This window comes from Gossypium hirsutum, chromosome D05 (genome assembly GCF_007990345.1).
Source record: "Gossypium hirsutum isolate 1008001.06 chromosome D05, Gossypium_hirsutum_v2.1, whole genome shotgun sequence".
In the NCBI taxonomy this organism is placed as follows: domain Eukaryota; kingdom Viridiplantae; phylum Streptophyta; class Magnoliopsida; order Malvales; family Malvaceae; genus Gossypium; species Gossypium hirsutum.
Genome location: NC_053441.1, coordinates 51,718,183 through 51,743,759, shown reverse-complemented (window position 1 = coordinate 51,743,759; position 25,577 = coordinate 51,718,183). Strand labels below are relative to the sequence as shown.

The 25,577-nt window shown below is 33.6% G+C and overlaps 1 protein-coding gene across 1 annotated transcript; it reads left to right on the top strand.

The window, feature by feature from the left end:
- The first annotated feature begins 20,222 nt into the window (after window positions 1–20,222).
- LOC107903826 (selenoprotein F) lies at window positions 20,223–23,519 on the top strand. Its single transcript, XM_016829997.2, has 4 exons — window positions 20,223–20,552; window positions 21,786–21,844; window positions 22,578–22,759; window positions 23,184–23,519. The coding sequence occupies exons 1-4, from the start codon at window positions 20,372–20,374 to the stop codon at window positions 23,257–23,259; spliced, it is 498 nt and encodes a 165-aa protein (XP_016685486.1). The 5' UTR covers window positions 20,223–20,371; the 3' UTR covers window positions 23,260–23,519.
- The last annotated feature ends 2,058 nt before the right edge of the window (window positions 23,520–25,577 follow it).

Here is a 25,577-nt window from a genome sequence, read left to right as displayed (position 1 = left end):
TAGATGGTACGCTTCTTACCATACAAGTAGTGTCGCCAAGTTTTAAGTGTGGACACCGCTACTACTAACTCCAAATCATGGGTTGGGTAGTTTCGCTTATGAACCTTTAATTTTTTGGAAGCATAAGCTACCAACTTTCCTTCATGCGACAGCACGCAACTCAGCCCCGTGTGTGAGGCATCGCTATATACAATAAACTCTTTCCCTAGTTCTGGTTGGATCAACATAGGTGCTTTAGTGAGTATTGCCTTAAGTTTGTCGAAGCTCTACTGACTTTCTTCTGTCCATACGAACTCTTTTTCTTCTAGAGCAAATTGTTAAGGGTGCCACTATAGTGGCGAACCCTCAACAAACCTGCGATAGTACCTTGCGAACCCTAAGAAGCTTCGCACTTAAATAACTCTTCTTGGCGATCTCCACTTTACAATGGTTTTGGTTTTTCTGGTCTAAAGGAACCCCTTCAATTGAAATTATATGCCCCAAAAATACAACTTCCCTAAACCAAAGCTCACACTTGCTGAGCTTTACGAACAAGTGCTTCTCCCACAGAACTTGCAACACAGTTTGTAAATAAGTATCGTGCTCTTCCTCAATTCGTGAATACACCAGAATGTCATCTATGAACACCACAACACAACGATCTAGGCATTCATGGAACACTCAATTCATTAAGTCCATGAATGAAGTAGGTGTATTTGTTAACCCAAAGGGCATCACCGGAAACTCATAAGGCCCATATCTAATTTTGAACGCTGTCTTCAACACATTAAACTCCTTCGCCTTAAAGAAAATCGATATTCAAAACACTGTGGCACCACGTAGCTTGTTGAATAGATCGTCAATTCTTAGCAAAAGGTACTTATATTTTACAGTTAGTTTGTTCAACTACCTGTAGTCGATGCATATCCTTAGGCTACCATCCTTTTTCTTTACAAACAGCACTGGTGATCCCTATGGTGAAGCACTTGGTTGAATGAAGCCTCTGTCAAGCAACTCCTGAGGTTGTATCTTCAGCTCATTAAGCTCCTTGGTTGACATGCGATATGGTGTAATGGCCATTGGCGAACTACTACGGTACAACTCAATGGTAAAGTCCATTTTGCGATCTAGAGGTAACCTAGATAACTCATCAAGAAGCACATTAGGAAAATTTTTCACAGTTCGTTTCCCGCAACTCCTTTCACCATATCCTACGAACCCATCATAAAAGTCAGATAGGCTTCATAGCCTTTACCCAGCATCTTTTCTGCCTTCAACGTCGATACCACGTTAGACATAAATTTAGCTCACTCACCAACCACCACAACTTCCCTGCCTTCACAGCTTCACAGAGTGACCCTTTTCAACTTGAATTCGACCTTGGCTTTATGCTCAGTCAGCCAATCCATCCCTAAGTTCACTCTGAACACATAAAATGGCAACTCCATCAAGTTTGGGAAGAAAACTTGCCTTTGGATCACTAACGAACACCTACGGTACACTCTATTGACCAATATACTCTCACCAAACCCAACTCACAAGATAGCTCGCTCAAAATATACGAGTGCGTGGAACCAAGGTAAATCAAGGAAAACAATAGAATAGTTTGGAAAGTGAAGGTACCTATAATGACATCGATGGCACCTTGCGGATGAAGTTCCCTCACAGCATAGACTTGTGTGGGGTCTCTAGTCTCATCTTGGGTTGCAACAATGTGAGCCAAAGTTTGTTGCCCAACTTGTTTTTCTTTCACCATCCCTGCCCCTTCCTCGTCCACGAGCACCAGCTCGAACTTGAGTAGCGGTTGCAATTTGAGCCTACGATCTCTCCTAACATTCTGGGAAATCCTTAATCATGTGGTGCTTGGAACCACACTTACAATAGCCCCGGTCATTTTACGACATTGACCAGGATGTCTTCGCTCACATTGCTCACAAAGTGGCTAGCTTGTAGACTTCTGCGAACCCTCATTTCCATCCCGGGTGTTATTTTGTTACCGTGACTGATCCAATCTGAAACTTCACTTAACATTCCTGTCAAAATTTTACAAGTCACGATTCCTTTTGGATGCTCACCCAGACACTTGTTTTCCTACTACAACTTCAGTTTACAGAGCCTTAATCTCCTTGATGGCCTTGGCTTTGTCAACCAATTCATCAAAGTTCGCTGCGTCATAGTCACCAAATAAAGCTGGATATCATGATGCAACCCAAAGAAAAAACGTTAACAGTAAACCTTCTCTTCTGAGCCATCTATGATGCGTACTGGTTTAGTCGCACAAATTTTTCCTCGTACTCAGCCATAAGCAACTCGCCTTGTACTGAATTGGTGAATTCACATTTGCGAGCTTCCAATACTACTCGCCCATGAACTTCTTCTTAAAATTTCCCAAGAAGAACCCTTATGTTAACCAATTGTAGCAGTTCCTTAGTTCACAATGTTCCACCAATAATGGGCTTTACCGGTGAGTAAGGACACAGTGCATCCCAACTTCTCATGATCAAAACATGCCATTTGCTCAAGGATTTTCTCAACACCCTCAAGCCAATATTCAACCTTGGTAGGATCGGATCCTCTAAGACCACTATTCTTCACCACCTAGAGCTTGCAGACACTCTAATGGCAATCCACAATTCGCAGAGGCAGTGTTGGCAACAATAGCTTCTTGAAAAGCCCCAATCATAGCTTGCACTAATGGCTCCATGCAATCTTCCAGAATATTCACCCTGTGAGTCACTCAAAAGTAGCTAAAGTCCTGTCACCTTCAGAAGGGTTAGTAGTTTCACTCACAATTTGCACCTACTCTACGGGGAGGCATTCTCACTTACTCTAAATGCACACGAGACACTAGCTTAGGTAAGACATCAAACACATGTAATTGGCTATCCATACTTTAGAAAAAAATTTCCAATAATAGTAGCAGCTATAATAAGACTAAACCCATACAATTAATCCCATCGTCTTTCTCACAAGTTTGCTGGTATCTGTTCAGGAATTAACCTCGCCCAAGTCATCTACCTTATCACTACCATTCACGATCTACTTACCTGTAAAGTAAGAGAGGAGTGAGTGAGTTTATTGAGAACTCAATGAATATTCAGAAGACATAAGAGTATACTTAAAATAAAGAGTTTAAAATAGAAAGAAACTTAGTTTGGAAAGTGTTTCATGTGTTGGGTTCACTGTGAATATATAAGACCCAGTTTGAAAATCTTGCTTGTCAGAAAAAATATAAGTTTGTAAAATCATATTTAAAAACTTGCCTTGTTCTTATTCATATAGCATGAAACATGCTCTTATACTTGTCTTACCAAAATAGTTGAAGAACATGAAACATGTTCTTAACACTTGTCTTAACTTACTATTGGATAATTGGATCTCCTTATAACGCCTCAGAATGACTCTATAACACCCCTAACCCGTGTCTGTCATCGAAATAGGGTCATAGGATATTACTGCGATTAACGTATCTAATAATATTTAAACAAAATATAAAAATCAATTTAAAAATCATAAATCAATTTCCAATCAGTAATCATAGCATTCATACAAAAACGACCTTAAATTGAGCCTATGGAACCTCAGAAATAGTTTGGAAACAAATAGGGACTAATTTAAAACAAAACAGAAAAATATGGAAAAAATTAAAAATAAGGGTCATACGACTATGTGGTTAGCCCGTGTGGCTCAGAGACATGGCCGTGTGGCTACCCCATATGCCCATGTGGCTATCATACACCTATGTGCTCAGATCGTGTAACTGGCTGCGGCTATGTGAAAAATCTTGCTCCTAAAATTAATAAGACACACAGCCGTGTGGCAGCCCGTGTCTCAGGCTGTGTGCATCCAAAATGACCCCTAATGCAAGCCAAATCAACATCCATTCTTGGATAGTGAACCTAACCTTTTCCAATCACTTTCATATGGTTAAAACACATTCAAACATGCCTAAAACATGCCAAATCATTCATCCTACGTGCCTAACTAATATGCCATCACTTGGCACCACAATTCACACATTAAAACATAATCCATTCAAGTGTAACTACTTAGCATTTCATACTTCTTCAACTATCAAATATACCTCATTTATTAAGACCAAAATCATCAACCAAGATTTACCAAGTTACCTAAGCATTTGCATCAATTCAACCATTCCAAATCAACCTTACAAAATGCATTTAAAGGCAAAATCATACCATTGCCATCACACACCACAAACAACCAAAATACTAATTGAGATTTACATCAATACACACATCTCATACTTCAAATAACACAAAGCATATATGTAATGCTTATAACACATAAAAAAACATCCTAACTACATGCCACTTATGACTGGTAGGGGTGAGCATTTGATCGAGTCGAGTCAAATCGAGTCAAAAAATTTCAAGTTAGTAGAGTTGACGAATACTATTATAGCAATCGAACTCAATTTGATTTTTTTTAATTGAATCAAATTGAGTCAAAAAAATTTTGAGTCAAGTCAAGTTGAGTTAACGAATCCAATTATTTATACTCAATGTTGTGTTTACATGGACCGATTATTTAACTAGTAGACAAAGTACAATATTACTTAACTACATAAACAAATATAGTGGTTTTGTCTTTTAACTTAATGCATAAACATTTATCAAAATGACGTAGTTTTGCTTTTTCTTATTCTGATTTTCGGATAAATAAAATTTTGTAATTCATATTTGAGTTAAAATGAAAAACTTAATTTTTTATTCTAGTTGATCCAAATAACTTGATTAACTCAAATAACTCGAACTATTTAATTCAAAATTTGAATTTTTTATCGAGTTTCTCGAATCGAATCCAATTTTACTCACCCCTAATAACTGGACCAAAATAAACAATTAGTTACTGTATAAGTTATTGGATAGTGTGATCTTCAAAAGCAATCCAATCGACAACTCGTATCCGATGATCTACAAGGAAGAAAAACCAAAACGAGGTAAGCTTGCTTAAAGTTTAGTAAGTTCGTAATAAACTTAAACTTAAACTTACCAAAAGGGAAGTAATAAAACGTTTTACAAGATAATTCAATATTCTAATCATGACTTCATTAATTACCTATACACATCACAAGTCTCACAAGATTAGTGAGTTCATATATAATACGTGTAACTTTATCATGTCATCAAACATATACCCAAAAACACATTTGATACATAAACCAACCATCACATATTCATTTAACATTTAACATCTTTATTTCACGTATATATTTTAAACGTCCTTTTTTCACATATCTATATTCTTATAAATATTTCATACAAACACTTCATATATCAATTTCGTATAACAATTTCTTCTAAACATTTCATTTTACCATTTAACACATAGTCATTCATTAAATCTTGTACTTACATTTCTTTCCTATACAACACAACCTCACAAAGTTAGTAGGTATCACAAAGAAACATATAATTCCAAAAATTAATGGAACATGTAATAATAACACAAGTACATATTAAATCCATAATATGTTCAATAAATATAGCTTTCCATTTCAAATATTTATATTAACATATTCCAATTCACATGTCTTGATCATATAACATTTCATATATATACATATTAGTAGGTATCACACGATGCTGCTCACATGAGCTGTAGAGAATCTGCAACAAATGTAAGACCTCAACCATCGGTAGGACAACCAAGACCAGCATCCGAAATTGTAAATAACCTTCTAATGACATGTCATTTGTATCCTAAGTATTCGCAATGTTCAAACGGGACACATTTCATATTTGAATCCTTTAACTTCGTTTCCATTATACCGTTTCAAACTCACATCCATGTATTTCACATTTTCCAAACATAGTACTCAACTTAAATATCATTACAACTTAGCCCAACTCATCACATACCAATCTCAAGCAGTTAAACTCAATTACAACATAAATATATATGTATTAAATAAAAAACAATAAATAATTAATATAATCAATTTACGAACTTACCTAATCAAAAACAGTTATAAACGCAACACCAACGATTTCTCTTTTAGCTTTTCTTTTCCGTAATTAATGTTAGGTTAACTCGTTTCTAGATCTAAATATAATAATTTTATTCAATTAACCAATTCAAATATTATAAAATAATGAAATTCATATATTCGACCCTTAATCATTATTTTACACTTTTACCCTAAACTTTCCTATGAGAATGCCAAAATGTGTAAAGAAAGATCAAAGAGATGGCATGATAGTCATATACAACCTCGCGAGTTTAAAGAAGGTCAGAAGGTGTTGTTGTTTAATTCAAGGCTGAAGTTATTTCTTGAGAAGTTGAAATCCCGATGGAAAGGACCTTATACCATCCACCAAGTTTATCCTTATGGAGCTATTGAATTGTACAACAATTACCGAGGTACGTTTAAAGTCAATGGTCAACGTCTCAAACTCTACTGGGATGGTGAAGTTGAGCGAGTTGAATCCTCGTTCGAATTAACAGACCCTTGATTTTTCATAAACTTGTCTTGAAAATAAAAAAAATAATTAGAATTTATTTTCTTAATTAAGTACATTTAATTAATTCTGTCTAAGGAGATTGGAACTTAAGCAGGACTGTTGTGACCCATCCAACCTTTCCTGGGAATTAATTTAATGAATTTGTTAAGAAGAAATTTTCTAATTAAGTTTTAAAATGTTTTTTTTCTAATTTAATTTATTTTGTTTAATTTCAAATTTTTATGTCAATAAAGGGGGTCAAGTTTGGCACAAGTACTAATCAGTTTTCTTTTAAGATACAGTCTGAGTTTGATGCCCGAGTCAGCAAAAAGGACGAAAAAAATTTTACCCTTGCCGTTACACCCATTACTTGCCACCCAAGTAACTTTAATGTAGCTAAATTTTTGCTACATGTTGCCCTAATTTTTCCCTATATAAACCCCTCTTCATTCTACTAATTTTCATATCCCTCAAAGCAATATGCTTACATCTTAAAATTTCTTAAAATCTCTCTTTTTGTGCTGCAAGCCTCAAATCCTGAAAGAAATCCCTAGCCTCTTTCTTTTATTTTTCTAAAACTACTTAGTGCCGCTGTAAGAGAATCGCCGAAGCATCGACTCCGCCGCTGCACACCACCATTGCTACCGCATGTTGCTGCTGCCGCCGCAACTCATTCTCTGTTGCAAGTGTTGCCGAAACAAGTTCCACCCTCTCTTGTCGATTTCTCTTCTACCTCTGTAAGCAGAAACTTTGCCAAATTTTCAGGAAAATACCATGTCTCGCAAGAGAACTGGATCGTCAAAGACTACTCCTGAAAATCTGATTTTAATCGATGAAGAAGTGAAAGAGCGATTTGATTCAATCTTCAAGCATCAACCTATGATGCCGGAAATTTTTTTTAACCTAAACAGCAATGATGTGATGGTTGTCCCTGTGCCAATTAGAAAGATAATTAATGCTCTCAAGTGGGAACAATTCTGTGATGCTCGTTCACTTCCCGATGATGAACTAGTCCGAGAATTCTATGCTAGTCTGACTACACAAGATGCTACTGAAGTCATCGTTCGAAAGAAAAAGGTACCTCTTACTTCTAAATCCATCAATGATTTGTTTAATTTACCTGATGTTGAGGAAGATGAGTACTACCTAATGATGAACAATATCAACTGGGATTTTCTTCAACAAGTGCTTGATGTTGTGACAAATCTGGGATCCCTATGGATTATAAGAAAGTATGGAAGCCATTCTTGTCGAATAGAATACTTAAAACCAGTAGAGAAGGTATGATTCTATTTGTTCGCTACAGTTTTATGCCTATCTCACATAGTTCCACCATCTCGATGGAACGAATGCTCTTTTTATATGCAATTTTGACAGAAAAGTCCATTAATGTTGGGAAAATTATCCTCAAGGAGATTCATGATTGTGCTAAAAAGAAGACAGGAAGTGCTTATTTCCCATCATTAATTACTTCACTTTCTTAAGGGCCCGTGTTAAAACACAAGCAAATCTGAAGGGGCAGTATGTTCAAGGGTGCATTACAAGTCATGATCTTGGAAAGTTAGTAGAGAGAGTACATGAGCTGAACCAAGGTGAGCAAGAGGAACCAACAGAGCTAGAAATCGAAGAGTCAACAAATAAAACTAAAACTGAAGCTGATTCAGTTACAGACACTGAAGAAGGAGAATCTGATAAGCAACCAAATAGTCCTCAACCAGCTAAAGGAGCTGAAAACTCTGAACCAAGGGGTTGAGCTAGAAGAAGAACCAGTCAAGCTAAGTGTTGAACCAGAATTTACGACTCCTATACCAACTCCTGCAAGTACTTCAAAGAAATCGGAGCTGTCAATTTTGATGGATATGTGCAAGTTCATGCACAATCAACAACAAACTTACTGGAAATATGCAAAAATTAGGGATGATTCAATTCGAAATACTTTTAAGAATACCTTTAACACTTTTGTTCCTGAGTTCCCAGATGCTATCTTTGAGACATGGACGGAAGATACTAATGATGCAAGCGGAGATGGAACTAAAGAAGACAAGGGGAATGAGTCAGAAAAATAAAAGGGGGATTCTTGTCTTGTTATTTATTTAATTATTTTTTAGGTCATTAGGAATTTATTTCTTTAGTAATTAGGATTTAATCTTTGCAAAATAAAACATAGCAAGCATGAATAAATACTTCTTTAGAAAGAATAAGACTAAGTGATGTGGTAATGGGAATGAACATGTCTAGGATTGGGTTATTAGGAAAGACTTGGTATTTAAGCAGTAGTCTTAATGACTCACCTCTCTTTCTGTACAACCCTACCTGGTGTTCAGTTTTCATTCATTACTTTGTTCTTGCCATGAGGACATTGCTTCTTTTTAAGGGGGTAAGGCAAATAAATTGCTCAAATTATAAAATTTTCAAGTATGTTTCAATTATTTCTTTCAAAAGAATGTTTTAATAAATGAATGATTAGAGAAATTCTTTTTAATAAGATAGGTTGTATGCAAGTATGATCACGATTTTATCTGAGTGATTGTATGTTTTCGTGAAGAATGGAATGTTTTTATGATCTTAATCTTAGGTAATGTTTGCCATGAAAAGTTAGTTTCTCTTAAGATCAGGTGAAATCCTAGGGGACATAAAAATCTAAAATGATATAGACACCATAAAAATCCTAGGTAATGTTTTTATGATGATCGTTTGAGCTTTTTCAAGCCCACCTTACTATATTAGACCCTTGAAACCATAATTTTGAGCTTTAAGGCCTGTGTTTGCAATGAACCTACATTATAAGCCAATTACCATCTTTTTAAAAAATTATCCTAATTTTGTGCACCTATCTTAACTTAAGTGTCTTGGGAATCAACATTTGAGGAAATTTTTCATAAAGATGTATGTGCTCATGCTTAAAAAAAAGCGAAGAAAAGTTTGCTTTGTCTTCAAAAAGGAAAAATGTATGAGCTTCAGTTCAAAATAAGTTTGGGGGTGTTCCAAAGGTTCACTTGAAGAAAAAGGTTGAATTTCGAGAAATCCAAGACAAAGTTAAAAGTTAAGATTTTTGAAACCGTAATGCCCCTTCTCTTAAAATCCCTACCTTTAACCTAGCCCCATTACAACCTTATAAAAGACCTATTGATTTGATGATTATGTCACCTACATTAGTGGAGAGGAAGTACTAAGTTCAACATATAAAGATCATAAATATGATTGTTTTGCTTGATTGATGAGAAATTGTGTTGAATGAAGAATATTATCTATAGCAATGACATACATGTAAACTATGATTCATGTTGGCATATCTTGAAACTTAGAATAAAACTTTTAAAATGTTTGTATACGAGTTACTTGTTAATGAAGAAGATCTATGAGCATGAATTTATTGATGCATGATTATGAGACGAAGATTGATGCTATTTACACTCTTAGCAAAATTTTCCTTAGCAAGACCTTGTGCTGCATATGAACATTACTCGGGACAAGCAATGATTTAAGTTTGGGGGTGTGTAAACGAAAAAATATATAGGATTTTTCCTATATAATTCATCTCCCTTTTATTTAAACTTGTTGTTAAAACCAAGTAATTGTTTAATAAATTAATGAAATAGGTGAAAATATGAAATTAGGACATAGAAATTATTAAAATGTGATTTTATTTTTATTATACAGTTTTCATGCACAAAATGGCTTATTTTATATTAATTTAGGCATATTATATTTTTAAGCTATGAAGTGGGCCATGCATGATTAAATTAAATAATAAAATGTAATGTTATATTTTAATAATTCATTAATAAAAAGTGGGTTTAATTAATAAATTAAATTGATTAATTAAAGTTGTTAAATTAATTTATTGGTTCTCTAAACTATCTACTATTTTTTAAAAGTCTAAGGATTTTCTTCTAATTGCAAAACCGTCCAAATGGGGACCAAGTCAACCCAATTTTCGGCTGCACATGACTGATTATAAACCAACTTTTGGTTTAATTATATAAGGTCCTCGAAGAATTGAAGAAATTAGAGATTTACCTAAAGATTTGCGCTTGACCGAGTCTCAGTCCTAAATTGTTGTGGCATCCAAACTGACAAAAAATCAAGGAAAAATCAGCTTGATTTGCTTGATGTAAGGCCGACAACCATGGGAGATTTTTCAAAGGATGAACACCCCTATTTTTAGTAAACTATCCCCCTCTCCTCACCTATAAATAAGACCCTCTCATTCATTCATCCATCATCCATCAGTTCTCATCATTCTCTCCTCTCTCAATTCTCTCAAATCTCTTAGCTCTCACGCCTATCACCGTCCTTGCATAAAGGTTTTCAGTAAATTGGCCTCTTAAAGAGCCCTTGGTCGGCCACCTTAGAGAACCATCAGCAAAAGAGCAAAGCAAAGGAGCGAAGGAGCCTCGCCAGTCAGAGTCTTGGGTGATAGCCACTCTGAATTGGGTTTAATCTTTCTCTTCTTTAATTTAATTTAAAGATGTTTGCTATGAGTTCTTTGTTCTTGTTTACAACAATGATAGCTTAATTTTATTTAAGTTGGGATGATTATTTTAATTAAATAATATTTAAATTGAGCATGCACAAACATTATAAGCATGAATCAAATAAATATTATTTAATTAAAATAATCATCCTAGCTTAAATCACGGAACTTGTAATCAAACAATTTAATCGGGTTAGGATCTAAATTGAGCATGCTCATTTCAATTAAGCTTGTAGGTGAGTACTCATAATCTTTTGGTATGCCAATATATCCAACATAGAGCTCGCAAAGGAGCTTGCATAGAATACTTATCAGATAGAGCTCTTATAGTGAGCTTGCTTGAGAACACTTATTCTTATAGAGCTTACACAAAAGCTCGTAAAAACATAGTTTATAAAATCATATTTTAAAAACATATATTTAAAACATAAGCTCACACAGGAGCACGTATAATACATAACTTGAAAACATAACTTGAAAATAAAGTTTATAGAAAAGCTTACTCTTGGAACTTAGTTTAAAACCTTAAATTTTTGGAAGCATAATAGTACACACATACTGTAAAACATGACAGTTAAAACACATCTGGCGACTACTAGACACTCACCGAAAAGCTAAAAATTTTAAACGAGTTTTGTTTTGCTTTTATCCTTGCTGGTATATGGTCCTACTAGTTCGCAACATACATGAATACACAAACAATTACTAAACAAATAGAAAATACACTAACACATAAGCAAACCTAAAAACCACAATTCCTCTAACATGTAACCAGAGTTTCCACCACCAAAACCAATCAATGGAAACAAAGGAAAAACTCAAAAAGAACGATAGAGTCTCCCTTCACCATCTCTCCCTAATTAGTACTAGAAGAAAATTTTAAATTAAAATATTCTTTAACCAATCATAGATCATGCTAACATAAATCCACTAACTATTTCTATAATTGAGGGCCTCTACTGGCCAAGCACGGTGACACGTTTGCCATGCACAGGCTGAACATGTGCCTTGAAACGTCTCACACTCACCGTGAAGTGTTAAGGCAACTAATGAGCTCATAGGCTAATGAGCTTGCAGACTAAAGAACTCACAAATTGCAAGCTTCCAAATTGGTGAGCTCACAAAATGGTAGAAACAACTCGCCATAAGCAACGTGAAAGACGCGAGACTACAAAAGAATCGCGAAATGGTTTGCAAATAGGGCTAAAATTATAGCCAAACCAAAAATATGTGTAACAAATGTGTTGACTAAGTTCCATTCCAATCCCATTTGGTCAAAACACTCTAATTTACCAATTTAAAGATTTGGGGTGTAACAGTAAAAGTCTTATCGCTATAGATTTTTAAATAGATAAAGGTTCCAAATGGTAATTAAACCATTTTGTTTCATCCAGGAGTGGAAATTGATGTTGTCATCCACTAATTTTAACTAATTATGATTAAGGTTAATTAAATTTTAATCTAAGTATATAAGTTCAAAACAAGATAAAAAAATGACATTTCCTCTCCATCTTATTCTTCATGCCGTAAGAAAGAAAGAAAGAAACCCTTGAAAGATTTCAAACTTTTGGTCAACAATTGGTATGTTCAATTAAGTTATTTTCTTGTAAATTTTATGTTTCTGAGATCATGAGAGCTTGATTTAGCTAGCCCATTACCAATTTGCAAAATTTTTAAAGTTTTTAAAAGTTATAATTGTTGATTTCCCGAAGAAATTGGTGTTAAATTGATAGATTTTAAGCTTAGATGTGAAAAAAGACTAGATTGTAATGTTTAGTTATTAGTTTTGCACAAAAGGATCAAAGTGAATAAATCAAAAATTGATGTGAAATTTCTATAATAATAGATAGTAAGGTCCTTAAGGGATGTAATTGGAATTAGTTTTCAAACCGAGGCTTGAAATTAAAAGTTATGACTATTTCGATTTTAGGGACTAAATTGAATAAAATGTAAAACTTCAAGGGCATCAAAAAAATAAAATTTTATAGGTTCATACATATCATGGAATAGTGTGTAAATATTTGGGATTGATGAATTGTCTAAAATAATTGTTTAGATCAGGAATTGGATCAAACCAATGATAATTGGGGAAAAACAAAATTATCGATTAGTCCCTACAAATTCAACTTGTTTGTTATTTTGACTTGGTAAGTCATATGATATGAATGTGTTTAAATTTTATTTATTTTAATTTTTTATATATGCTTGATTGTGATTTGATTGTGGTAAATTGGTATAAAGGTGAGAGTTGGACTAATTGTAAAAAAAATTATACATGTGTTAAATATGCCCTGGTGAACTTAATAAAGGTTAGAATGCCATTGACACGTCAATAGGGCCTTGTGCACACATGTGTAGATTAATGACAGATGTTACCGAGATCTTGCATTTGTTGCGGACTCGAAGATACATGTGACACAAGTTTACCCTGGACTGGTAACCTGATGTCGTTTTAAAGGTTTAACCCAGACAGGTAACCTGACATGTATATATCCAACTTGTACAAGCAATCATATGTGTTGCTATAAAGGTTTAGCTTGGATTGGTAATCTGACACAAATAAATATATTAAGCTCGAATGAGCTGTAATATCCCATTTTTTAGTGGTGTCAGAAACGATGGTTTCAGAACCACAATTCTGATAGGTGTGATCATGTTTTATTATTTAAATAATATTTATGAAGTTACATTAGAGTCGTATTAAATTATGGTGAAGAAATTTTAATTTTTAGTTAGTTAATTAATTAAAAAGGACTAAATTGTAAATGATACAAAAGTTAGTTTTTATTAGTTATAGGTATTAAATAGTTATGGAAATAGAAATTTATGGACCTAAATAGTAAATATACCATGTGTTTATATATAGTGGACGGTTAATGAGTATTGGTTGTGTAAATTCAATGTTTAATTAATGGCAAAATGGTAAATAGCTAATTAAACCGAAATTAAATAAAACAAATAAGGCTATAATCTTTTTCTTGGTCGATTGCCAAAAATTGAGAAAGAAAGAAGCCATGGAGATAGCTTGAGCATTCAGTCAAGTTAGGGTGTTGCATGTAAGTCCATTTCAAGCTCATTTCTTGTAATTTTTATGTTTTTGAGATCATTGCAACTAGGTCCAGCTAACCCGTACCTTCATTTTTGAAATTGTTAAGAATTTTAGATTTCACCATTGATGAATTCTTATTGTTCATGATGTTAAATGATGGATTTAAAGCATTTGTTGTTTGTTATGATTAATTTGTAAAGTAATTTTGTTGGTTTTTGGTTAAAGGACTAAATTGGTTGAATGTTAAAATTGATAAGGAATATTTGAGAAATTAGAAAAATTGTGGGCTATAAATGGATGGGTGAAATTTGGCTAGCATGAGTAGTTTTAAAATTTTGTTAAATTTGGAATTTCAGGTTTAGGGATTAAATTGTGAGAAATGTAAAAGTTTAGGAAAATGTGTAAACAATAAAAACTTAAGGGTATCATGCATTGAATTGAGTTTTAAATTTATGTGAATTTAATAAATTGAATTTAATTATTATATAGATTAAGAAATGGGTCAAAAAGACATTAACAGAAGAAAGGGGAAAATTACGAAATAGGTAAGTTCATAGTGTTTTGTTATGTAAATGTAATTTCTTGTTATTATGTCATTTTTTTCTTATTAGTGTATGTACGTATGTGAAATTTCATTAGTTATCTATATAATATCGATTATTGAAATTGAGTACCTATGAAAATGAATACTTGATGGTAGCAATGCATGAGATTTCATGTTATTGACATTAACACATTGAAGTTATAGTAAGTGTATGGAAATGATGGCATGCCTCTGAATGATGAATATGTATAAAAGAAATGTATTTACGTATAAGGCCCAGTTGAAGGCAGTAAATGCTTAGGATGCGATTGGCATGCCAATAGGGTCAATATGTGCTCTTGTACAGGATAGCACTTCAGTGCCTCTATTTGCATTTCGGTGCCTCTGTATACACTTCAGTGTCTCTGTTCACACTACGGTGCCTCTGATTGCACAATTGTGCCTCTGTCCGTACTTCAGTGCCTTTGTTATGCATCTATGATGCCTCTGGTGTGGTGTAGTTACCCGAGTATCCAAGTCAAGTTACTTAGTTTAACAGGCTATGTATTCTTTGAAATTACAATTTACTTGTGTACTTAAATGTTAATGCATATTCATGGCATTAGAAAGTGTAAAATGTTTCAATGAATTACTTGTTTACATGTATGGATAATTACATTGATGAAATGTTCTTTACGGTAATGGTAAGTTAATCGATAAGAGGTTATCATGGTATATTTAGATATGTGAGAAAAAAACTAATGTAATTTGTGAACTTGTATTTTCCTATCAGGAATTGTAAATTATCTTTTTGAATATTTATATCAAATAAGGTAAGTTAGTTTGATGTTTAAACTATGAGCTTACTCAACTTCTTTAACTTATTTATTTCATTTATGATCTTTTGTAGTTGTCAAGGTTGCGGACTGACTGGACAGATCGATTTGGAGCTCACACTATCCAACCAATTTGGTAGCTTTTGTAATTCGTTTTGGAATGTGGCATGTATATAGGAGTTTTGTTGTGAATATGTAAATGTTATGCTATAATGGTACTTCTAGTGAAATGGTTGGTTTTGAATGTGTATGTTCGAAATGTTTTGGTTTCGTAATCCTTAATCTTAAGAATTAGGTCATGATTCTTGGAATGGTAATTTGATGTGAGTGTTTACATTTGGTCAATTTGGTTGATGGTTTGAGCATGGATAGATTATCAATGTTAAGTACATTTTTAGTTTGGTTCTTTGAGTTAATTATCTTTATTTGTGGTGCCTTTAAAGGGCATATTGGTTAGGCATGAGATGGATGAAATTTTGGCATGTAATTGGTGTTTTGAATGTGCTTTTGAACCAAGAAAATGAGCTAGAGATAGCATGTCTTGTTGTGAAAGGAAATGTGCATGAATTGGCTTGAATTAGGGGTTAAAATAGAGCATACAGCCTGAGATACAGGCTGTCGCACAGCCGTGTGCTAGACACGGTCACCTCACATGGTCGTGTGACCCAAAACAATTTGTTACACGGTTTGGCATACGACCCCCGACACAGTTGTGTGACCCAAATTCGAAGACACACAAGGTCTAGCATACGGCCTGCGACACGGTCGTGTGACCCTATTTCGAATACTCACACGAGCGGACACACGGGCTGGGACATGACCATGTGTCCTGACTTTGAATGTTCACATGGTCTGGGCTATGTCTCACGTCCTGGCCTCACGGCTATGTGACCCATGTTTATCAAAATTTTAAGTTTTTCTAAAATTTTTTGATTTGTTTCTATTTAATCCTCGATTGTTCTCAAATTATTTTTAGGGCCCCGTAAGCACGATTTAAGGCCCATAAGTGTATTTATATCATGAATTGATTTATTTATTAAATGTTTTTAATTTATTTGGTTAACTATTTTGAATAGAAGTTAAATGTTTTGTTTAGCTCGGTAACACTCCGTAACCTTAATCTGGAAACAGAGACGGGATGGGGGTGTTACACGATAAATTAGTGTATCGAAGATATATGTGACACATGTTTAGCCTGGATTGGTAACCTGATGTCATTTTAAAGGTTTAGCTTGGACTGGTAACTTGACACGAATATATAAATTTAGCTTGGACAAGCAATTTTTTTATTAGAGATACCCATGTATGATATGAGTTTGATGTTCAAATGGATAAATGTTGAATTGAGCATGATCATGGTATTGAAATGTTGATTTTAAAATTAACTGGATTAATTTATGATTGAGATATCATATGGTTTGATTATATGTTAGACTCACATTGTTGATATTATGTTTTGCCATGTCTAGCTAATTATGACAAGTTGTGGTAGCATATTGTATTTGATTGTATAATAAGGTAAGTTTTTGTTTAATAACCTATGAACTTACTAAGCATCGTATATGCTTACCCCGTTTGTTTTCCCTTTTCCTTGTAGATTATCACATTGTGGAATGTGTCAAGTCAGATCGTTCAAAGATCACACTAGTGTTGAATTGTCGATATGCCCTGTGGCACAACGGAAAAATTATTCTGGCGATTGTCAACCACGGATCCATGTACAAGGAATGAATTGATCTGAAATAGGATTGAAGATATACCTTTTAAAACTGAAAACAGCAAATAACGTTGTTGGTTAAAATCCTTTGCACGATGTTAATCCTAGCTACAACAAAGTGTCTCGGCCTCTATGTAGTCCACCCAATCAATCATGAACAGAAAATTCTTTTGAATTTTTTAGAGAGTATCCAAACTTTTGGCTACTAGACCTAGTTTGATTTTCTTAACCACATCTACATGATCCGAGATTGTATTCCTTTTTTTAATAATATCATGTATATTAAAAATGAATAATTCACTTTTACTTTTTTTCAGAGAAAATCGTGGAAGACATTAAAATTATATTCTTTCCAAAAGAATACTAATGTCCATAAATATTAACTTTGGAAAGAAGTTGCGAATCGTATCCATCAGGTAACACTGTCCACCAGACGATACTGTTCTCCAGGCGATGTTGTCCTATGGGCAATACTGTTTGCCAGACAAAACTATCCGCCACTTGATACTCATCTGCCAATGATAAAAATTCGCCATAATTGTATGTAGGAAGGTATATGCCCATTATATTGGCGTGAAGTTTGTTCACTTTAACTATAGGGTATGACCTTGTAGGTTCTTGTAACGTTGATATTAAGACTAGAACATTTCTAATGTTATAAGCAATTAATGACATCTAGCAATGCATCATTGCTACTGAAGTTACAAGAAGTCGTGATTCGACATAACTTTTCTGTGATAAACTTTTTCATGTATCATATCCTTTTATCATTTATATCTAGATTGAATACAAGTAATAATATAGTCACACTTGTGTAGTCCAGTCTCATATTTCTTGATATTCTGAGTAGACTAAAAAAATTTAAGTGTTATATCTTATATAAACTTATTTGAGTATGGCCATGCATTTCTAGTCTCACACCATCAAGAGACCCAATATACCATTATGTAGGAGGGATAAATCCTATCTTGATCAACCATATCTTGCTACATGGATTGTGGTATATCCAACATCAATCTTTATAATACAACCTGTTATGGTAGACATTTGACTATATCAAAATATACAACTCACAATGTTGGGACAATAATGATCTCAAGCCTGAGGATCATATACATAGTTATCACTATGAGTAATGTTTGTAACTATTACATAATAATCCAAGAAACATACTCATGGTGGGTTAGTCCAGTATGTTGTTCTCTAACACATAATCATGTATTGATTTTGACATCCCTATGTCAATGATAACACTTTGTCATCAATCAACTACATATTAGTCTCAATGCATTATTATTGTCCAAGCCCATAATAATACTTGACTAAGGACCTTTTAAGAATCATATTATTCTTAGGACTTTATTATTAATCAATTTATTTATATACACAAAAAAAACTGAAATAACAATGACATTGCCTTATAGTAACAAACAGGTAAAATAAGTATGTAATTACAACTATTTCATGATTGGTCTTTGGGTATACTCTAGCAACTATCCAGTCACCGAATTGGTAGATGTTTAATCATTTTGAACTTAAGTTTGTGGCATTTATATAGGTTTCTTGGTACATACCTTATGGTATAAAACTCTTGATGAATTGAATGTGGAAATAGATTTGGTTTATGATGTTCTGAATCATGTGCACGACAAATGAAGTGGTTAATACTTAATTTAACAAAATTGGATGCTTTGGTAAGTTAGAACATGAACTTATTAGTTGGTATGTGAATTTAGAAATGCTTGATGTGGAAATGGTATACCTTGTTGTTATGCTTGAGATATAAACTAGTGAATGGTCCATTTGGTTCATGATTTATGTCTTAAACATGCCTATAATGAATTGTGTATGTAATGGGAGTAAAATGGTATGTTTTGATAAATTTGATATAGGTAATGTTAAGCAATTGAATGAATTTGGTTAGTATGCTCAAATGGTAATGAAATTGTTTAAGCTTAATTGGTGAAAGTGAATTGAATATCTTGTAAAAAAAGTTGAATTGAATGTTTAAACTTGAATGGTATGGTTTTGGGTATGTTTTGTACCAATTGGGTTTGATATTTGCTGCATAAAATGTTAAGTATGGTTGGAAGTATTGAAATCGGTACCAAATGGTTTATTTATACCAAAAACAGAGTCATCGTCTCGACGACCATTCTTCTTCGTTGGAACGTCAATTGATAGTAAGTGGCGTTGCGACGTTGAATGACCTGACTCTGTGACGTGACAAACTGTTTGGGGACGCCACAACATGGAAGTGATAATGTCACGATGTCAGCCTTGAAGTTTTAAAACTTTGCAATTTGGTCCTATTTTGAGCTCGGGTTGACAAAAGAGCTTTTATAAGTTTGATTAAAACTAAATTTGGTTGTTTTATACGAAATAAGTATGATTGACATTGAAGTGCATATGCGTATGAAAATTTTTACTGCAAAATGATTGTAGTTACTCCGACAACGAATGTTGCATCCTGTAAGTCGAACCTAACAATCGGGTTAGGCGAGGGGTGTTACACTCATCTTTTTCGACCTTAAGTTATATTTTTTACCTAACCTGAACATGAGAGTCGTTAATGTTGAAAAAAGAGAAAAGTTGAATTTGCGTAAACCTTCTTCATGAATTTTTCCCCTTAAATTATTTTATTTATAAAATTATTATTTAATAAATAAATTTCATGTTAGAAAATGAGAAAAAATATTCATTTATTTATAATTATTTATAATTTTGTATGTATTTATATAAATCTTATGTATTTTTATCGAATAATAAACTTTTAAATAATTTTTTTGTATTTAATTCTTTTAGTATTTAAGAATCAAGGCTAATTTGATCAAATGTGTAAAGTTGAGAGCTAAATTTATTAATTTTTTAAGATTTAGGACTGAATTAATAGAATCTGTAAATATTGGAAGGTTAAATTTATTATTATGTAAATATAAAAAAGGTCATCATTAGTGATTTAAAGAAAGAGTGACCGAAAATATTAAATTTTGATAATATTAACTATTAAAATAAAAATATTTAACCTAAATGAACTAATAGCTGGATAATCACTTTTGAAGTTCATCTCGTAAAAAATTGATTGGGTAAGAAACTTGTCTGACCCAAACGACATCGTTAAGTAAGTCCATTAGTTGTATTTACATTGTTAAAGTAGCAAACGACATCGTTTCTATTTCGCTATCAACACTCGCGTTCCGGATTCCCTTTTTAAGAGGTTAGAACTCAGCAGTACTCTTTCCTGTTTGGAAGCGAAGGAAGCGACTTTCAACTTCGAAGAGGAAGACTTGTTAAATGAAAGAAGCTGTGAAAGTGAGATAGAGATGTTGAGGTTCACATTATATTATTGGGTGTTAATATTTATTTTAATTCCATCTGCTTCCTTCGTTATTGTATCATCATCGAAAGAACAGCTAAGTTCAAAGCAATGTGAGGATCTGGGTTTCACGGGTTTAGCCCTTTGTTCTGATTGCAACACTTTTTCTGAGTATGTCAAGGACAAAGGTACTGAATCAATACCCTCTTCAAAAAATAATTGGAAAACAAACTTGAAATTTCCTTTTTATGCTGCTATAGCGGTTTGCTTGATTAAATTTTGGAAATTTAAGGTGAATTCTTTGGATTAATTTTGGTTTTGTCAGACTGGGTTTACTTTCTTTTTTTTTTAATTTCTGGGTTTTGATGTTAGGGTATCAGAGGGCTTTGTCTAATCTTTAATTGGGGGGTTATTTATCGATTTTGATGCGTTTTCCAGTTGCCACTAATGCATCTCTTTGTAATATGGTCAAACTTCAAATAATCATGATAATTTTCTATATAAGCATCTTTGTAGTTGGCAGCAACAGTTTAAGTGGTTAAATGACTTAGAATTTCTGATTTAAGGTCAGTTCCATCTTAGCTTGATTGGCACATTGTTGCAAATACAGTAATACGTGGGTTCGAATGCATTGGAGCACATTATCCCCTAATTTATGCTATTTATGGGTTGAGAGAGCACTGGGTAGTTTTAGGCATTGTGTTAAAAAGATTTGATATGATCCGAACCTATAAAGAGATTATTAAAAAAAAGGGGCCAGTTGCTTTCTCAAATTTCTCAAGCTATGGCTCCATTCTATTGAAAATTTCAAAATTTCTAAAGTGATTATCATTTCAATACCACATCTGCAATGTCCATTAGGAAGCATTGTTTTTTCTTTTATAAGGAAAATCCTAGTTAATTTTTAAGTATTAGAGTTTTATTGTTATTCAAATTGCCCTGTCTTCCTTTTGCGTAATCAAATTCCTTAGGCTCCATTCGTGTTTAATTTCCCTGCCTCCTTAAATTCCTTAGGCTCCATTTGGATTTTAACTTAAGCTCCAGTTAGCTGCTGTGAGCTGTATCTAGCACCAAAAAGCTGAATGGTTACCTATTTGATTGTCATCTTCCTGTGCAGTTGGGAACATTTTAACTGTACTGATTATGTAGAAATAGAACTATTTTGTGCCTTCAGTACAAAATGAAACTGCCTTGTGATTCTTCTGCTTGATGATGCTATTTCAAGTATGCTGAACCATCATTGTGTGCCAAGTGTAATGCATTTGATTAACAAAAAATGAGTGACACTGGAGATTTAAACAACACAGCTGCTCTGGTGTGTTTATCTTTAATATTAGACTCAACAATAAAGACCAAATAACTGATATGTGCATTACATGCATCAATCTGACTGTAACTATGTCTATGTGTTTTGATGGCAGAGTTGATATCTGACTGCTTGAAATGTTGCACAGAAGACTCAGATGATTCTACAAGTAAGGTATGAAACATGCTTTGGATATGGGTTTCTTTGGCATGGGAGAGGGGTTCAAAATTTTATGCTTTAGTAGATTTTTAACCACTCATGTAATTTTTCTAAATCTCTCTTACACTTTATCCTCTCTGTTTTTCTTTAAAAAAAATATTTTCCTGCTCTATATTGGTGCGTCATTTAATTCCCAGATTATATTGAGACTTGTGAAAAGGAGGATGTTGCGTTTTAGCAAAAGAGTTCATGGATTTTTACATTTTTATCGAATCTCTAGCATATATAATAGTACTGCAGGTACATCAGATACAATGACACTCTTTAATTGTATTAAATATTAAGGGTATTAAGTTTCTTCGTGGACTTTGCTTGTAAGAAACATATATCATGTCTTATCTTCTTTTGAAAATGCCTTTTACGAACAACTCTATTCTAAGATCATTTCTGACTTGCAGTTAGTCCTGCATTTCTTTAGTCTGCTCATTTCATTTTTCTTTGCTGCTCTGTTTGGGGAAAGGGAATGATATTTATACCCTAAAAGAAAGGGGAAAGGTGGAAGCGAACCATAAATGATGGGATTGCAGAACAAAAAGCTTCTAAATTCTAGATATTTGTTGTTCTCAACCACCTTTATCATTTTAAATGGGAATAGAAGTTTCTTAAATTTGGTATTGCATGCTGTGTTTTTTTTCCTTTAAATCTTTTCCTAATTTCTAAAGTTGCACCTATATTCTTGCAATTGCAGATTACTTATTCAGGTGCGATACTGGAAGTTTGCATGAGGAAACTAGTATTCTATCCGGAAATTGTTGGTTTCATTGAAGAAGAGAAGGACAAGTTTCCAACAGTTAAAGTTCAATATCTTTTCAATTCTCCTCCCAAGTTGATCATGTTGGATGACGAGGGCCAATATAAGGAAACCATAAGGTTTGGTGCCTTCTATTAATGCACTTTTGCTCATATTTGAGATATAATATCCACTGAATAAAGAGGAATACTTGGACAGATTACTTTGGCCAAACTCATGATATTTCTCTCCATTCAAATTTTGGTCCTTAACATCCAACCATTTTTTTTTTCTTTACCTAGCCCCTTTTGTTTTCTCCCTCTATGCTTGCTCTCAAGCTATTTAGAAAGATACGAAACGAATAAATATGATCTTTGTTTATGCACCAAGTTTTACCTTGTTATTCTCCATATATGTGGATACATGCAGAAAAGCGAATCATATAAAATTCAGCCTTTCTTAAGACTTAGGAAACAAGAGTCTTATCAATTTTCCGTTTGCATTATTCCTGCTCACATTTTGGTGAAAACAATGAGGCTTCTTACTCCTGTGATTATTTTGCAGAATTGACAATTGGAAACGTGAACACATGCTGCAATTCCTGCAGAAGAAAGTTCAGCCCTATTCCGCAAGCTCATAGACAGTCGTTCACATTCCTGTTATCGCAAGATAAAGTAAAACCGAACTCAGCAAGATTGAACTATTTATTCGTGTTAGCCTTGTCGTTTTAAATTATGTGCTTGAGCTTACTGATTTTCTGTCTTTAAAGAGAGAATAATTATGAATAAAGGAGTATACAGTTGATCAGATGGTATCACTATAAGCCAAGTGACATAATTTAAGAGCTCGTTCATGTATCATGCCCATTAAGAGAATTCTAAGTGAATTGGATTGGCTGTACTTTGATCGGTTGGTGCCTGGTGGAAAGGTTTGACAATTCTTGGCCATCCTTAAACCGGGTCTAGAATGTTAAATATTACAATTATCATGTTAATAGCACGGAAAACAATTAGCTACTTTGGATTAATGTCGTTATCTCCTTTGATATAAAAATCAGTGAGTTGATTTGTTTGTGAAAAACTAAAGTAAAACCCCATGAATTTCTTGGGAAGATATTTTCAGAAAACGAATAACTTTGAAAAAAAAAATCTAAATTTGAATATTTAAAGTTGACTTCTTAACTTAAATTGTAGCACGGGAAAAAAATTAACAAAAACTTGTGTGTTGATTAAAAATTGTCGTTGGATAAAATATTGGAATTTTAAACAAACAGGTTTAATTTTTGTAAAAACATATGTTTGATTTTGTAAAAACCATTTTAAATAATGTTTTCAAGCCAAATCACGCAAAATATTATGGATCGAAATACTTTTGTTTTCCTTTTTTTTTTTTTTGATTTAGCATTCCTTTGAAATATTTAATGTACTCTCAACATTTCACACATATAAAATTTCTTTTATCAAAGATCGGTAGATTTGATAATTCAATCCCAAATTCTAATTCCAAGATTTGATAATTCAATCCCAAATTCTAATTCCAACTCCGACGGAAGAAATCTGGTTTTGAACCCTTTATTAGTAAATTGATAATATGTTAAAACTCTAAAAATAGATCATTGAAGTCTCATTCCAAAAGTCGAACGAGTAGACTTACTTATCTATCTTCCAAGTGAGAGTACTTTCTCTTAAGGTAAGAACACAAATTCGAGCAGCACGAAGATGAACGCTTCATAAGTGCGCAAAAACATTATTAGTTTCGGCCTTAAGAGATGAAAGGAAAATATCGATATCAGAACTTCGACGTTTACTTACTAAAGTTTCAAGAATTAGAGGAGTCATTGGTTTCACAACACTTCGTTTACAATGGAAGATTATTTAGCAAAATCGTCATTCATAATGAGTTGTGTGTAATCTATGAAAAACAAGAGAGAAGGATTAAAAGTTCGATTTTAACAGAAGAAATGAATAGAAGATAAAAATCGACGAGAAATTCGGTGCACCGGCAGTAGGAGGCGTAGAAGAGAGGAGAGGTTTTGGGAGTGATGTGGTGGTGAGTTGGTGAACAAGTGGTGGTCATTGGTGGTGGTATGGTGGCAAAAAAAAACAATGGTGGTTGAAGAAGGAGGAGAAGAGAAGAATAATAGATAAAAATGAAAATTTGGAGGTGTCTAGGTAGGAGAGAAAATGACAATAGGGGAACAAAGAAACCAGAAGTGGGTCATGAGAGTGAAAAGGCGACTATGTAAGGTAAGTTGATTAGAAAGAAAAGGAAATGAATCCTTATTTATAAGGCAAGTGAGACGGATGTGTAACTAGTTTGACCATCCTTTTTGCATGTTAAAAAAATAGAAAAAAATAAGTAAATAATAGGAATTGAACCTATCTCTAAAACTTACTCAATAAAGTGACAATAATAAATAAAAATATGTGGCGTGATACCCCCTCCCCCTCCCCCTCCCCCTCCCCCTCCCCCTCCCCTTTCTCTTTGCCTTTGTTTTTGCAGATTATGCTTCATGTCCGTTGGTGGAAAGTTTGACGCCTGCATAAAACTATAGAGATGCAAGACTGCAATTTAGATTCACAATTCTACCCATCTAAAACTAATAATTTTGCCTACCACCATCTTATCTTAGTGTATCATCTAAATAAATTTTGCTACAACCCATAAAACTGTGCATTCGATAATAAGTTGGTTATCTTCTAAACTGATTTAGTGAAATCTGAAAGCCTTCCAGTTGCAGAGAAATGAAATCTCAAAAGAATTGCTAGATAGCTTAGCCAAATTTCGGGGATGTGGTCTTGATGGGAGCCCAGATATCGGCACCATTGCTTCGAGCAAGTCCAACAGTACAAGAGATTGGAACAAGACATAAACCTCGGTTTCTCAGGTTGTAATGCATCCTGGAAAATAAAAACTAATCCCATCCAAATCCACCCGTAACTTTTGAACACACAAATC